Below are 17,186 nucleotides of genomic sequence, written 5' to 3' on the forward strand. Positions count from 1 at the left end.
TAAAAGATAAACATTTCAAAGTTCAACTAAAATAGATTTACAAAGTGTCTATGAAAGCACAAGTAAAACCAAATTATTTAAAAAGTTCCCAAATGCTGAACATCAGTTGGCTGCAGAAGATTGTAGGAATGTTATATTGGCTTTGCAATGTGTGGTGAAACTTGTGGGTTGCCACCAGCACATCCTTATGTTGTGTTGGTTGTTACAGCAAATGACACATTTCAATGTGTGTTTTATCTGAATAGGAACCTGCTTACCTTAGGTTAACTTCCCATGGTCCAGGTCATTTATAAAGACAGGTGTATAAAAAGGACTCAAAGGATCATTGGGGACCTGAGTCACCCCAACCATGGTCAACCCCAACCCCAGCTGTGACCATCCAGGAAATGGTATTGCAGCAAAAAAGTCAGGACTAACAGGCTTCAGGACAGCTTGTTCCACCAGGCCATCAGATCGATTAACTCACACTGATTTGAGTGTATTTCTATGTTACATTGATTGTTCTATTTATTGTAACTTACTATGATTGCACATTGCACATTTAGACGGAGACATAATGTAAAGATTTTTACTGCTCAGGTATGTGAAGGACGTAGGAAATAAAGTCAATTCAGTTCAATAGGTTCACACAACCATTCCTCTGTTGAGGAGAATGGTGTCAGTATCTCCTGGGCCAAGTGTAAGTCAGCTTGGGTTTGACAGGCAGATTTTTCGGTTACCACCTCATGTAGTACCAAACGGGAGCTGCAGAGTCCAAGGTACTAGCCTCCAAACAAAATGGACATTAAAGATCCCAACAACATATTTCAAAGGACAGGCAGGGAATCTTGGTCAATTACTGTCTTAAAAAAGAAAAATATACTGTATGGCCATTATCTGGTCATGTCAGAACTGGATGCGTGCAATTTGGATGCCATGTTTTCCATAATAAGGAAAGGAAATTGTCTTTTAACTCATGAGAAAGCATAGGCCATCAACTTTTTGCCGTTGATGTTTCTGTAGCAGGAAGTTTCTTTTTTATGAGGTCGAGTTGCTAGCTCAACACTCAACTTAGCATGGATGGAAAGCGTGCCTGGGGAACCGGCGGGGTTCGAACTCAGGAGTCTTTGCTCTGAAGTCCGGCACTGATGCCACTATGCCACCAGCCGGCCCGTTTTCCATAATAATAACTCTATAAAAGCTCAACAATTTTCATGGAATAATTCCTTTCTCTATGTTGTCCCATGTAATACTATGCCAAAGGGACTGAACGCATGCCAATAAAACATATTAAAATGCAAGTATAAGGGAATAGTTGAAAGGGTAGTCAAACTCCCACAATTATACCATAAGACTATAAGATATAGAAGCAGAATTAGGCCATTCAGTCCATCAAATCTGTTCTGCCATTCAATCATGGCTGTTTAGTTTTTAACCCCATTCTCCCACCTTTTCTTCATAATCCTAAACCCCTTTACCAATCAAGAATCTTTCAATCTCTGCCTTAAATATTCCCGATGACTTCGCCTCCACAGCCCTCTGTGCCAATGAATTTCACAGATTCACCACTTTCTGGCTGAAGAAATTTCTCCTCATATCAATTATAAAGGTATATCCATTTATTTTTAGTAGCCTAACACTCCCACTAATGGAAGGTACTCTCTCCATTTTCAGTGTCTGCTGGGTTGCAATGAGATTTGCCCCTCCCCCCTCCTCCTGCACTCCATCAAGTACAGGCCCAGAGACTTCAAACACTCCTCATTTCATCCCGGGATCATTCTTGTGAACCTCCAGGGACAGCACATCTTTCCTTAGACATGGGGCCAAAATTGGTTCAATGTGACAGAGCTGAACTGAAAATTAAAAGTAAACCTTTAAAAATAAGTGATGCAGTTGAAAATGAAACAATGTGCTATCTTTTCATTTTTACATCACTAAAATAAATCGAAAACTGCAAATTAAAAGATTCAGCAATCTGAGAGATTGTGCAGGAAATGGCTGCAAAGTTCAAGGTTCAAAGTAAATTTATTATCAAAGTACATATATGTCACCATATACTACCCTGGATTCATTTTCTTGCAGGCCCTGTGTCTGAAATCTTTCACTAACACCAACGCTGGCCCACCATTCTAAAAACTTGGGGCAATGCAAATATCTTGGTCAGAGCAAAAAAAAAGAATCCCACATTTTTGGTGAATGCTTTTATTTGGTGCAATGAAACAATGATTTGAACTCAGTAACAAACTGATATGTGTAATTTTGGCAAAAAGTTGGAACATAAATTATTACAGTGGATTGTCAGAAAGAGATTAATTAAGCTATAAATTCTGCTTTGTTAGTTTTTAAATCAAAACAATGTAACATAATATTCTTAGCACATGTAAATATACTTGCAATAATTTCATATTGTTTGGACTTGTTATCTGCTTTACAGTAAATTTTGATCATCAGTGCTCAATGAATCTACCTTAAGTTGTAAACATGATATTTGGAACATCTTCAGTACCAAACACAAGAGAACAGGAAAACTATTTAGAGAAAACATGCAAGCAAATATTTAGTTAGTGCATTAAATTAAACAAAACCACAATGGTGTGCTGTGTGGAAAGTATACAGATTGAAGAGTTTAGTCACCATTAAATATAAAGTAGTAATTTGTCCATTCCTGAAATGTATCCAAAGCAGCACTGTGCTAAATAGATAACTACTGTGAAAATCCAGATACCAAATTAACACTGTGGATTATCTTGTTTGCCTGAAAATTCCTCTTACCAAAATATATGAGACCCCCCAACTTAATAACATTGAATACAGAAAATGAAAAATCCTCAAATTTTTTTTTCACCTTTCAGAGTGAGGATAAATTGTAAATTCTATTTAAATGTCTCATAACACACCAAATATGGTGTTGAAAATGTATTTCAGCATGGTTCAGGAATGGTCTGCTGCTTAAGAGAAAAATAAGCTGTGGTAAAGATAGACTGGGTATTCATTCATTGCATCAGAAGTCAAAACCACACAGAGGTACAAGTATAATCTCTCCAGCCTGCCAGAATTGTCAGTTTTGTTTGTGAGTCTTCACTGATCAAAGTTAAAAAGAGCTCATCTAATGGGGCTGATATTTAATCTTTCCAATATCAAAATAAGACCCACAAGCAAAACATAAATCAGAATAAAATCCCTGAAATAATATTGGTCACTTAGAGGGAGTTACAGTTTAGTGTGACTGCTCATTTCATCTTGTCCGTGGTCATCTATAAAATGCAACAGAATTTCCCCATTACTCAACAACAAGTCATTCTTAATGAGTGGTGTAAGGGCTTAATGTGACTTCCAAGAACTTGTGGTGATGTAATGAGCATGCTCAGTTCAACATCAGCTGTGGCCTCTGACCTCCCAGTTCTACCAAGCAATCCATCACTGGAGCTCATCCTGTCAGGAATGCAGCTGTCTGTCATGGCGTTACAAGGGACCTGCTTAAAGGCAATCATGTCAATTTCTATGTGTCTGCTCAGACCAGACTGAACTGTTGATCTTGACAGGCATGGCAAAGTCAGCAGAAGACACTAGCAGGCTGAAGTTGTATTCTCTGTGCTTTTTTGCTTTCCCTTTATTTTGCCTTTATTACCAAAATACACCACACAAGCAGAAAGGTTAACGTAAGCATTCTCAAAGTTGGTCGTCACGGATGAACCTATTCCCCTCTGAATGTCTTCCGTGATAGACGTAGTGACATTTTGCAAAAATACCTACAAATGCAAAACAAAATACAATCAATAAAATATCCTTACCATTAAAAAAAATGAATAAACTTACGTATTTTCCATTTCCAGAATGTACACTTAATTGCACATTTCTCAGAATCAGAAACAGGTTTATTATCACCGTCTCATATAATGTGAAATTTGTTGTTTTGCAGCAGCAGTACGGTGCAAAGATATAAAATTACTATAAATTACAAAACAAATAAATAGTGCAAAAGAAAGGAATAATGAGATAATAAAGACTGTTCAGAAATCTGATGATGGATTTCTGAATCACTGAGTGTGGGTCTTCAGGGCCCTGTACCTTCCCCTCAATGGTGGTAACAAGAAGCAGGCATGTTCCAGATGGCAAGGGTCCCTAATGATGAATGCTGCTTTCCTGAGGTATTAACTCTTGACAATATCCTTGATGGTACGGATGCCTGTGATGAGTCTACTGTGACCCTGTGCACTGGGGAATAGAATGCTCTCCACTGTATATCTATAGAAGTTTGCAAAGTGTCTTTGATGACATACCACATCTTCTGGAACTTGCCCTTCCACTGCTGACCCCTCATTGAGAACTGGAGCATGTTTTCCTGACTTCCCCTTTCTGAAGGTTGTTGCTGTGACACCACTCCACCAGCTGATCTATCTCACCCCGCTACGCCCCCTTGTTACCACCTAAGGTATTGCCAAATACAGTGGTGTTGTTGGCAAGTTTATAGATGGTATTAGAGCTCTGCTCAGCTACACAGTCATCAGTGTAGAAAGAGTAGTGCAGTGGGCTATGTACCCATCATTGAGGTGTGCCTGTGTTGATTGTCAGTGAGAAGGGCATAATATTGTTAGGGCATATTCTAGAGTTAGGGGAGCAAATATTAACTTCAGCAACCAATCTTCAGACCTGAATGTTGATTGTAGATTAAATTTAAAATGTAGCCTTGAACGAAAGCTTCCTGGGGCTGTGGACACCAGATGATTGAAAACCAGACAATGCTGTTAACAGATTGATTCCTGGGATGGCAGGACTTTCATATGATGAAAGACTGGATCGACTAGGCTTATACTCGTTGGAATTTAGAAGATTGAGGGGGGATCTTATTGGAACATATAAAATCCTAAAGGGATTGGACAGGCTAGATGCAGGAAGATTGTTCCCGATGTTGGGGAAGTCCAGAACGAGGGGTCACAGTTTGAGGATAAAGGGGAAACCTTTTAGGACCGAGATTAGGAAAAAACTTCTTCACACGGAGAGTGGTGAATCTGTGGAATTCTCTGCCACAGGAAACAGTTGAGGCCAGTTAATTAGCTATATTTAAGAGGGAGTTAGGTATGGTCCTTGTGGCTAAAGGGATCAGGGGGTATGGGAGGAAGGCTGGTACAGGGTTCTGAGTTGGATGAGCAGCCATGATCATACTGAATGGCGGTGCAGGCTCGAAGGGCCGAATGGCCTACTCCTGCACCTATTTTCTATGTTTCTATGTTTCTATTCAATTTGGGCGTCTGGAGTGTGGGTATATAGAAGAAGCTGTGTGAAAATTGCATGTAATTCAAAGGAAGCATTGTAGATACATTGTAACTATAGAATTGTCCTGCTGTTACATGTGATCTTTAGCATATAACGTGTCATGTAATATTAGGTCAAAAAGGCCTCTTCCTGCAAGAGTGTCTTATTTTGTTGAATAAAGCACTTCTGTATCCTCTAGCTTCAGTGTCTCTCTGGTGAAATTGTTCATAATACAACACTATCATTGATCCATACTAACTGTGGTCTTCCAATGAGGAAGTTAAGAATCCAATTGCAGATGAAAGTACAGAGGCCCAGGTTTAGAAGCTTGGTGATTATTACTGAAGGAATGATGTTACTGAATGCTGAGTTGTACTTTTTTTAAGCAAAGTAAACTTTATTTATTGTAAAAATTATTTACTAGAAGAAATCGTGCAATGCCTTTTCATTCTTCCAATCATAGATAGTGCATTATGTAGTGTTCACTACATTTCTTAAAACCAATGGGACCATTCATGTGGCCCCCTCTGTGTTATTTCTTTGAGTTGAGGACTCTGTCAGTCAGAGTTGACCATGGCTATTGTATCCTAGCTGTCTAGGTACGCAAGCCAGGGCAGTACGATATGGAGAGTGAGCTGTTGCCCAAATAGCAAGCTCCTCCTCTCCACACATCTGATGAACCCAAAGGAATGGCAGGGACTGATACAGTTTGGTACCAGCAGTATCGCAGGAGTTGCCAGTCAGCATTGAACTCTATGTGGGACTGCCTTAGGGGCTCCAGCTCTGTACTTTCCCTCAGGTTTACTCCTAAAGCCTTCCCATGAGAAAGTATGGCCGCAAGACAGCAGAAGTTTGAGATCAGAGTTTTCCCTCTCCCAGGTGAGCTGCCAACCACGGCTGACAGGCCCCATCTTCCTGAGGTGCCCGGTGCTATACTTCCACAATAATTCAGGGGCTTCCTCACCTAACCCAGCCCTATCCTGTCCAGTACAGGAAGAACACTATTCTGTGATCCTTCCCCACCAAGCCCTTGTGGTGACTGCACCAAGCCTTAATGTGTCCCTCAGCATATACTCCTGCAACCTGGAATGACCTGGATGGCAATATTCCCTGATGGACATATCGATGTGTTGGCAGACCAACAAGTATCGGGCTGACAAGGGGCCATTTAGCAGTCTGAAATATGTACTGCTGTTGTCTAGGTGTTCCAAAACAGAGTGGAGAGCCAATGAGATTGCAGTGAGTCCGTGACCTTGCCATAATCATATCCGCTGATAGAAAGGCTGTGAGTGGTGGTAAAAATCTTCTGAAGTGTATATATTTCAATGCTAGGAGTATTGCGGGGAAGGTGGATGAGTTGAGGGCGTGGATTGACACGTGGAATTATGATGTTGTAGCAATTAGTGAAACTTGGCTACAGGAGGGGCAGGACTGGCAGCTTAATATTCCAGGGTTCCGATGTTTCAGATGTGATCGAGGCAGAGGAATGAAAGGTGGGGGAGTAGCATTGCTTGTTAGGGAAAATATTACAGCAGTGCTCAGGCAGGACAGATTAGAGGGTTTGTCTACTGAGTCCTTATGGGTGGAGCTGAGAAACAGGAGAGGTATGGCCACATTAGTGGGATTGTATTACAGACCACCCAATAGTCAACGAGACTTGGAAGAGCAAATCTGCAGAGAGATAGCAGGCAACTGCAGGAAACATAAAGTTGTGGTGGTAGGGGAATTTTAATTTTCCATGCATTGATTGGGACTCCCATACTGTTAGGGGTCTAGATGGTTTAGAGTTTGTAAAATGTGTTCAGGAAAGTTTTCTAAATCAATATATACAGGGACCAACTAGAGGGGATGCAATATTGGATCTCCTGTTAGGTAACGAATTAGGGCAAGTGACAGAAGTCTGTATAGGGGAGCACTTTGGTTCCAGTGATCATAACACCATTAGTTTCAATTTGATCATGGACAAGGATAGATCTGGTCCTAGGGTTGAGGTTCTGAACTGGAAGAAGGCCAAATTTGAAGAAATGAGAAAGGATCTAAAAAGCGTGGATTGGGACAGGTTGTTCTCTGGCAAAGATGTGATTGGTAGGTGGTAAGCCTTCAAAGGGGAAATTTTGAGAGTGCAGAGTTTGTATGTTCCTGTCAGGATTAAAGGCAAATTGAATAGGAATAAGGAACCTTGGTTTTCAAGGGATATTGCAACTCTGATAAAGAAGAAGAGGGAGTTATATGAAATGTATAGGAAACAGGGGGTAAATCAGGTGCTTGAGAAGTATAAGAAGTGCAAGAAAATACTTAAGAAAGAAATCAGGAGGGCTAAAAGAAGACATGAGGTTGCCTTGGCAGTCAAAGTGAAGGATAATCCAAAGAGCTTTTACAAGTATATTAAGAGCAAAAGGATTGTAAGGGATAAAATTGGTCCTCTTGAAGATCAGAGTGGTCGGTTTTGTGCGAAACCAAAGGAAATGGGGGAGATCTTAAATAGGTTTTTTGCGTCTGTATTTACTAAGGAAGCTGGCATGAAATCTATGGAATTGAGGGAATCAAGTAGTGAGACCAAAGAAACTGTACAGATTGAAAAGGAGGAGGTGCTTGCTGTCTTGAGGAAAATTAAAGTGGATAAATCCCCGGGACCTGACAGAGTGTTCCCTCGGACCTTGAAGGAAACTAGTGTTGAAATTGCGGGGGCCCGAGCAGAAATATTTAAAATGTCGCTATCTATGGGTGAAGTGCCGGAGGATTGGAGAGTGGCTCATGTTCCGTTGTTTAAAAAAGGATCGAAAAGTAATCCGGGAAATTATAGGCCGGTGAGTTTAACGTCAGTAGTAGGTAAGTTATTGGAGGGAGTACTAAGAGACAGAATCTACAAGCATTTGGATAGACAGGGGCTTATTAGGGAGAGTCAACATGGGTTTGTGCGTGGTAGGTCACGTTTGACAAATCTATTGGAGTTTTTCGAGGAGGTTACCAGGAAAGTGGATGAACGGAAGGCAGTGGATATTGTCTACTTGGACTTCAGTAAGGCCTTTGACAAGGTCCCGCATGGGAGGTTAGTTAGGAAAATTCAGTCGCTAGGTATACATGGAGAGGTGGTAAATTGGATTAGACATTGGCTCGATGGAAGAAGCCAGAGTGTGGTGGTAGAGAATTGCTTCTCTGAGTGGAGGCCTGTGACTAGTGGTGTGCCACAGGGATCAGTGCTGGGTCCATTGTTATTTGTCATCTATATCAATGATCTGGATGATAATGTGGTAAATTGGATCAGCAAGTTTGCTGATGATACAAAGATTGGAGGTGTAGTAGACGGTGAGGAAGGTTTTCAGAGCCTGCAGAGGGACTTGGACCATCTGGGAAAATGGGCTGAAAAATGGCAGATGGAGATTAATACTGACAAGTGTGAGGTATTGCCCGTTGGAAGGACAAACCAACGTAGAACATACAGAGTTAATGGTAAGGCACTGAGGAGTGCAGTGGAACAGAGGGATCTGGGAATACAGATACAAAATTCCCTAAAAGTGTCGTCACAGGGAGATAGGGTCATAAAGAGAGCTTTTGGTACATTGGCTTTTATTAATCGAAGTATTGAGTATAAGAGCTGGAATGTTATGATGAGGTTGTATAAGGCATTGGTGAGGCCGAATCTGGAGTATTGTGTTCAGTTTTGATCACCAAATTACAGGAAGGATGTAAATAAGGTTGAAAGAGTGCAGAGAAGGTTTACAAGGATGTTTCCGGAACTTGAGAAACTCAGTTACAGAGAAAGGTTGAATAGGTTAGGACTTTATTCCCTGGAGCATAGAAGAATGAGGGGAGATTTGATAGAGGTATATAAAATTATGATGGGTATAGATAGAGTGAATGCAAGCGGGCTTTTTCCACTGAGGCAAGGGGAGAAAAAAACCAGAGGACATGGGTTAAGGGTGAGGGGGGAAAAGTTTAAAGGGAACATTAGGGGGGGCTTCTTCACACAGAGAGTGGTGGGAGTATGGAATGAGCTGCCAGACGAGGTGGTAAATGCGGGTTCTTTTTTAACATTTAAGAATAAATTGGACAGATACATGGATGGGAGTTGTATGGAGGGATATGGTCCATGTGCAGGTCAGTGGGACTAGGCAGAAAATGGTTCGGCACAGCCAAGAAGGGCCAAAGGGCCTGTTTCTGTGCTGTAGTTTCTATGGTTCTATGGTTCTATAACCAACCTCTCAAAGCACGTTATCACAACAGATGTCAGTGCCACTAGATGATAACCACTGAGGCCGCTCATCCTGCTCTTCCAGGGCACTGGTATGATTGCTGCCCTTTTGAAGCTCGTGATTATCTCTGACTAAAGCAGTGAGAGAGTGAAGATGTCCTTGAACACTCCAGCCAGTTAGTTAGTACAGGTTTTCGGTACCTTGCCAGGTACACCTTTGGGGCCTGACACCTTGTAAGGGGGTCACCCTCTTGAAGGATGTTCTAACACTGGTCTCTGAGACAGAGATCACAGAGTCACCGGATGCTATGGGGATTCACACAGGTGCAGTATTTTTCTCCCTTCCAATGCTTGCATAAAAGGAACTGAGCTGACCAACAAGTGAAACATCATTACCATTTACGCTGTTAGGTTTCACTTTATAGGAAGTAACGGCTCGAAAACCCTGCCACAGCGTTGTGCACCTGATTATGTCTCTAAATTTACATGGAATTCACTCTCTGCTCTCACAAAGGCCTTCCATAGGCCGTCTCTGGACCTCTTACAGGATTTTGGATCGCTAGTCTTCAATGTCACAGGCCTTGCCCTCAGCAGACTGTGAATCTCCTTGTTCAGCCAGGGTATCTGGTTCAGGGAAACTTAGCATGTCAAAAACACGCTCACCTACACAGGCCTTGATGAAATCAGCGACGGCCACGGCACAGACGTTTAGATCCGAAGATGAGTCCAATCATCTGATTTAAAGCCTCCACCTCTGCCTCCCTGGACCATACCTTTGCAGTTCTCACCACCGATGCTTCAGTTATCAGACTCCGTCTACAGGCCGGGAGTAAAAGTACAGCCAGGTGATCGGATTTGCCCAAAAGCGGGTGTCGGGGCGCATGGTAAGTGTTGCCGATGACGTAACAGTTATCATGTTGGTTTCTCTGGTTCTGCAGGAAACATGTTGTCGGTAGTTTCTTGGAGACTTCTTCAAGCTAGCTTGGTTGAAGTTCACAATGAGCAGGAAAGCATCAGGGTGTGCTGACTTATGACCCTGGCTCACAGTACTCAGCCCCTCCCATTGCCACCTTAGCACTTGCCAGGGGTGGAACGAACACCACTGCCAGGATGATGTGGAAAACTCCCTTGGCAGATAAAACAGATAATACTAGACGGCCAGATTTTCCAGGTCGGGGGAGCAGGACTGAGAAAGACCACGTCTGTGTACCACGGTGAGTTAATCATGAAGCAAACGTCAGGACCCCATGCTTTTACCTGATGCCACTGTCCGGTCCATGGTTCAGATCTCAACTCTGGGCATTTTTATGGCCTGGGAAACAAGTCTGAAGCTAATTACACACATCAAAGTTGCTGGTGAACGCAGCAGGCCAGGCAGCATCTCTAGGACGAGTTACAGTCAATGTTTCAGGCTGAGACCCTTCGTCAGGACAAACTGAAGGAAGAGTTAGTCAGAGATTTGAAAGTGGGAGGGGGAGGGGGAGATCCAAAATGATAGGAGAAGACAGGAGCGGGAGGGATGGAGCCAAGAGCTGGACAGGTGATTGGCAAAGGGGATATGAGAGGATCATGGGACAGGAGGTCCGGGGAGAAAGACGTGGGGGGGGGGAGGGGGGAACCGAGAGGATGGGCAAGGGGTATAGTCAGAGGGACAGAGGGAGAAAAAGGAGAGTGAGAGAAAGAATGTGTGTATATAAATAAATAATGGATGAGGTACAAGGGGGAGGTGGGGCATTAGCGGAAGTTAGAGAAGTCGATGTTCATGCCATCAGGTTGGAGGTTACCCAGACGGAATATAAGGTGTTGTTCCTCCAACCTGAGTGTGGTTTCATCTTTACAGTAGAGGAGGCCGTGGATACACATGTCAGAATGGGAATGGGATGTGGAATTAAAATGTGTGGCCACTGCTGAACACCTACGCTCTGTCTGCCAGAGAAAGCAGGATCTCCCAGTGGCCACATATTTTAATTCCACATCCCATTCCCATTCTGATATGTCTATCTACGGCCTCCTCTACTGTCAAGATGAAGCCACACTCAGGTTGGAGGAACAACACCTTATATTCCGTCTGGGTAGCCTCCAACCTGATGGCATGAACATCGACTTCTCTAACTTCCGCTAATGCCCTACCTCCCCCTCGTACCCCATACGTTATTTATTTTTATACACATATTCTTTCTCTCACTCTCCTTTTTCTCCCTCTGTCCCTCTGGCTATACCCCTTGCCCATCCTCTGGGTCCCCCGCTCCCCCCTTGTCTTTCTCCCTGGACCTCCTGTCCCATGATCCTCTCATATTCCCTTTGCCAACCACCTGTCCAGCTCTTGGCTCCATCCCTCCCCCTCCTGTCTTCTCCTATCATTTTGGATCTCTCCCTCCCCCTCCCACTTTCAACTCTTCCTTCAGTTAGTCCTGACGAAGAGTCTCAGCCTGAAACATCGCCTGTACCTCTTCCTAGAGATGCTGCCTGGCCTGCTGCGTTCACCAGCAACTTTGATGTGTGTTGCTTGAATTTCCAGCATCTGCAGAATTCCTGTTGTCTGAAGCTAATTACTAAGGCAGGTAAAGTATTTGGCTCCTCCAAAGATGGAAATCTCCATCACAAGAGCTGATTATATCATTGGATGGTCAAATTGGGAATAAAGTTGTTTTCTCTGACAAACTAAGCACTTCAATTTGCTGGCCTGTCACAATGGGCTATGGAAAGACACAAAGCCTTTAGATAAGGTTATCTTGAGGAACAGAGTCTGCAGATAAAATCTGATGGTCAGGCAACCCTGTGACACAGCGTTTGAACAGTTTCCTTAGCATACATTGTATTTGGCTTTCATCTACACAGCTGAGGTGAAAGCCCATCTCTCTGAAGCTTGTTTAAAATACAAAGTGCATTGTAATTGACTAGCCCCAATCAAAGTATAAATCCCCAGCATTAATGCTTTCACTAGGAGGAGGAGGGATCTCACTAAAACCTAACGAATATTGGAAGGCCTGGATAAAGTGGATGTGGAGAGGATATTTCCTGTAGTGGGAAAGTCTAGGACTAGAGAGCACAGTGTCAGAATACAAGGATGTCCCTTCGGAACAAAGATGAGGAGGAATTTCTTTAGCCAGAGAATAGTGAATCTGTGGAATTTATTGCCACAGACAGATATGAAGACCAAGTCATTGGGTATATTTAAAGTGGCAGTTAATAGGTTCTTGATTAATAAAAGCAGTAAAGGCTATAGGGAGAAGGCAGGAGAATGGGGTTGAGAGGGATAATAAATTAGCCAAAATTGCATGGCAGAGCAGATACAATGGGCTGAATAGCCTAATTCTGCCCCTATGTCTTATGATCTTATCATTATAAAATTAATTCAGAGATTAGGAAAGCAGTGAAAGGGCAAAAATCCAAAAATTTCAAATTTCAAAAATTTCAGAAGGTCTGGGAGTCTAGATTGAACAGCAGTTATATCAGAATGTATGGGAGCAGCACTAGAAACAGAATCATAGCCATACAGTACAGGCACAGTCCACCACCAGATTGACCAAAGATCAGATAAATATCTAATGTTAAAGATTAGCTTTCTTTGTCATATGTACATGAACACATACAGTGAAATGCATTGTTTGCATCAACAACCAACACAGTTCGAGGATGTGCAGGGGATGCAGCCCGCAAGTGTCGCCACACTTCTGGTGCCAACATAGCAAGCCCACTGTGGTAGACCATATATATATATATGTTGTAACTGGGTTTCCTGTCTGGACGTGCCCCTCTGCTGACTGCCCCTGTGGCTCCTCCCACAGACCCCTGAATAAAGGCGATTGTGCCACTGCTCCTCCCTCAGTCCAGGGGCAGATACTCAGCATGGTCGAGGTCACATTTTACTGCTAATAAAAGCCTTTCAGTATTTACTCTACTTCCAGTCTTTTGGAGTTATTGATGGTGCATCACCCACAACTTACTAACCTTAACCCATATGTCTTTCAGGAAAGTGGGAGGAATTGAGAACACCTGGAGGAAGCACACACTGTCACGTGAAGAATATATAAAACTCCTTACAGACAGCAACAGGAATTGAACCTTCACCATGTCACTGTGAAGTGCTATTTTATACATTTGTACCACCCCTGCACCACCGTGCCACAATCAAGAATTCACTTACTCCGATCCTACACTATTCCTGTTTTGTTCTTCCCGCATTCACCATCCACCGCTTCCAGATTCATACCACTCAGTTGCACGCTAACTTAACAGCAGACAATTAACCTACCAGTCTGTACACATTCAGAACATGGAAACGAGATAGGGCTTTTCTCTTTGGAGTGAAGGATGATGAAAGGTGATTTGATAGAGATGATAAGAGGTCTTGTTGGAGTGGACAGCCAAAGATTTTTTTCAAACGCAGAAAGAGTTAATACAAAAGCACATAATGTTCAGGTGATTGAAGTATGTGGGGGGGGGGTATATATCAGAAGTAGGTTTTTTTACACAGGGAGTGGTGGGTACATGGAACGTGCTGCTCGGGCTGGTGGCAGCAGCAGATACATTTAAGAGACCCTGGGATAGGCACATGGATGAAAGAAAAATGGAGGGTGATGCAGAAGGGAAGTGTGAGGTCGTTCTGTAGTCGGTTAAAAGGTCGGCACAACATTGTGGACTGAAAGGCCTGTACTCTGCTGTATTGTTCTTCTATGAACCTGTCAGCACAGGGAGGAAACCATCAGGGTCAAGGGCTTCCAGAGAGATGGAACCCAGATGAGGACTGAACCCAGATCACTAGAACTGCAAGATGGAGGAGTATGAAGGCCAGTTGGTGGACCTTTGAATGTTGTTCACCCAAAGTCTTAATGGTAAGTAGATCTCCGGTGCGTTTGAAAAATGAAAATCTCTCGATCGATGAGAATGTTAGCATCAGCAGTAATGATACATGTTTAGTGCAATTAATGAGGCTGATTTATTAGCTGATAAAAATGTTGTTGGGAATAAATTTTGCCTGCTGGTAACGAATAGAACTTCTAAAGTTCTGGTAGCCATAAGGTAATAATGTGTATTCAAGATTCAGGATTAAAGTGTCATTTCCTGTACACAAGGGTAAGAAGAATAAATAATTGTTACTCTGGATCTGATGCAACACAAGAAAAGCACAAAAGATAAAAAAACACAATAACACTATTGAAAAAACACAAAATAAATACATAAGATACCTTAGGTACATAGATTGAATATGTGTCCATAAAGTAACATTAGGCCGTACATTAGGTGACTTAGGGAGTAGGGGTGGAGTTAGTGGCTGGAGGTGTTGATTAGTCTTACTGCTTGGGGCAAGTAACTGTTTTTGAGTCTGATGGTCCTGGCATGGATGGTACGTAGCCTCTTCCCTAATGGGAGAGGGACAAACAGTCCATAAGTGTGTGGGATCCATTATGATATTACTGGTCCTGTTTCTAACACCTTTCTGTATATATGTCCATGATGATGGGTAGGCATATAATGCATTGGGCAGTTTTGACTACCTGTTGTAGAGCCTTCCTATCTGCAATTCTGTACCAAGCAGTGATGCAGTTTGTAGGATGCTCTCTTCATGCACTCTGTAGCTTGCCGTGAATATGGATGTGCAAAGTCCAGTTCTTCAGCCTCCTCAGAAAGTCGAGGCGCTGGTGAGCTTTCTTGGCTGTGTAGGATGTGTTCTGGGACCATGAGAGGTTGTGTGAGATGTGCACTCCCAGGACTTTGAAACTGCCTGCAGTTTCCATTGCTGTGCTGCTGATATAAGGGGGCGCATGAGTGGTACAATTCTCCTGAAGTTGATAACCATCTCCTTTGTCTTGTTGACGTTAAGTAAGAAGTTATTTACCTGGAACCAGATCGCGAGCACTTCCACCTCTTCTCTGTGAGCCATTGCATCGTTGGTGATGAGCCACACCACTGTTATGTCATTTGTGAACTTGATAATGTGATTACTCGGGTGTTTGGTTGTGAAGTCACATGTGAGCAGTGGACACAGCACACAGCCCTTTGGGGGGGGGGGGGTACCCGTGTTGGAGATGATGGAGACAGAGGAGAATTTATGAATCTTGACTATCTGGTCTGTTTATTAGGAAGTCCAACACCCAGTTGCATGGTGGTGTATTTAGACTGAGGAGGAGGAGTTTGTTCACCGAGGTCTGTGGGATAATAGTGTTGAATGCCAAAATGAAATCCAAAAACACCATTCTGACATAAGTTTTCAAGATGTGTCAGGGCCAGGTGAATGAGAGATGCTACGGCATCTGTTGTAGAGTGAATTCTGTCAGTAAGCAAATTGGTGAATGTCCATTGTGGCAGGGATAGAATTTTTGAAATGTTATCAGCCATTCAAAGCACTTCATAATGATTGGCGTCAATGCCACCGGACTGTAGTCATTTAGTTCGGAAGGAGTAGAGTTTTTTAGTACAGGGATGATCGTGGCTGATTTGAAGCATGTGGGAACAGCAGTCTGAATGAATGAAGATGTCCGTGAAGATGACGATATCAATGAGCTGGTGTGTGCACTCCCTGAGTATTCAGTCTGGGACGTCGTTTGGCCCAGCCGCATTGCGGGGGGTTGAATTTCTGCAGAGTCCTTCTCATGTCTGGCTGCTGCTACAGACAGTGGCTGCTCACCTGGGAGACGGGTAGCTTTCATGGCCCGTGTTGCTTTGCATGCCTCAAAGCGTGCATAAAAGTTGCTTAGAGCATCAGGGAGGGTGGTGACACTAGTACAGTTGACACAGTTTTTCCGTGTGTAGTTAATAATGCCTTTGATGCGCAGCCACGTACACCGGTGATCACTGTCAGGCAGATGTTCCTGAATTTTTTTGTGCATAGGCAGTCTTTGCTCTATTGATGCCCAAGGTGAGGCTTTTCCTGGCTGCTCTGAGAGCCATTCTGTCACTGGACTTGAAGGCAGTGTCCCGGGCTTTTAGCAGTAGGATTAGACCATTTGGTCTATTGAGTTTGCTCTTGGCCCAATCAGAACTGATTGCTTTTACAATCCCAACTCCCCAGCTACTCCCTGTAAGCCTTAGCTCCTTTAATAATCAAGAATCTTTCAATCCCTGCCTTAAATTCACCCAAAATTGAAAGGGACAAGCATCAGTGTAATTAGGTATGTTAATATAGAAAGATATACCTGAAATCAGTTAATACGTTTTCCTGAAGCAGTGCCTTTGCAGAGAGAACCCACACCAAGCAATGTAGCTGTGGTTTGTTGGTAAGTCATACTTTACATTTTTCACATGCACTAGATAAATCTTGAGTTCAAAGAGGAAAGAAAGAAAAATAATACCAATTTGAAATACGAAGTCAAGATGTCATACAAGGGCTGGTATGCTGGGACCCAAATGTTATAAGGCCATATCATGTAAGGCTAACAAACTCAGGAGGTAAACATTGACCTTCCTTAGACCATAAGATATAGGAGCAGAATTAGACATTCAGCCTGTTGAATCTGCTCCACCATTGGATTGTGGCTGATTTATGTCCCCTCTCAATCCTGCTTCCTCCCCATAACCATTGTGCTCTGACTAATCAAGAACCTCTCAGCCTCTGCTTTAAATAACTCGATGACTTGGCCTCCACAGCCTTCTCTGGCAACGAATTCCACAGATTCACCACCCACTGGCTAAAGAAATTCCTCCTCGACTCTGTTCTGAAGGGATGCCCTTCTATTCTGACGATGTGCTCTTTGGTCCTAGACTCTCTCACTATTGGAAATATGCTCTCCATGTCCACTCTGCACAGGCCTTTAAATATTCA

The 17,186-nt window shown here is 43.0% G+C and overlaps 1 protein-coding gene across 2 annotated transcripts in view; it reads right to left on the reverse strand.

Moving 5' to 3' along the window:
* Positions 1-2,175: 2,175 nt before the first annotated feature.
* Positions 2,176-17,186, reverse strand: part of lrmda (leucine rich melanocyte differentiation associated) — a 1,142,867-nt gene continuing 1,127,856 nt past the window's right edge. For both annotated transcript variants that reach the window (XM_063070164.1, XM_063070163.1), the window contains one exon: positions 2,176-3,728. In XM_063070164.1, the coding sequence (XP_062926234.1) occupies positions 3,649-3,728 (80 nt within the window). In that variant the 3' untranslated portion in view covers positions 2,176-3,648. The remainder of the gene's footprint in view (positions 3,729-17,186) is intronic.

This window comes from Mobula hypostoma, chromosome 18 (assembly GCF_963921235.1).
Source record: "Mobula hypostoma chromosome 18, sMobHyp1.1, whole genome shotgun sequence".
NCBI lineage: Eukaryota > Metazoa > Chordata > Chondrichthyes > Myliobatiformes > Myliobatidae > Mobula > Mobula hypostoma.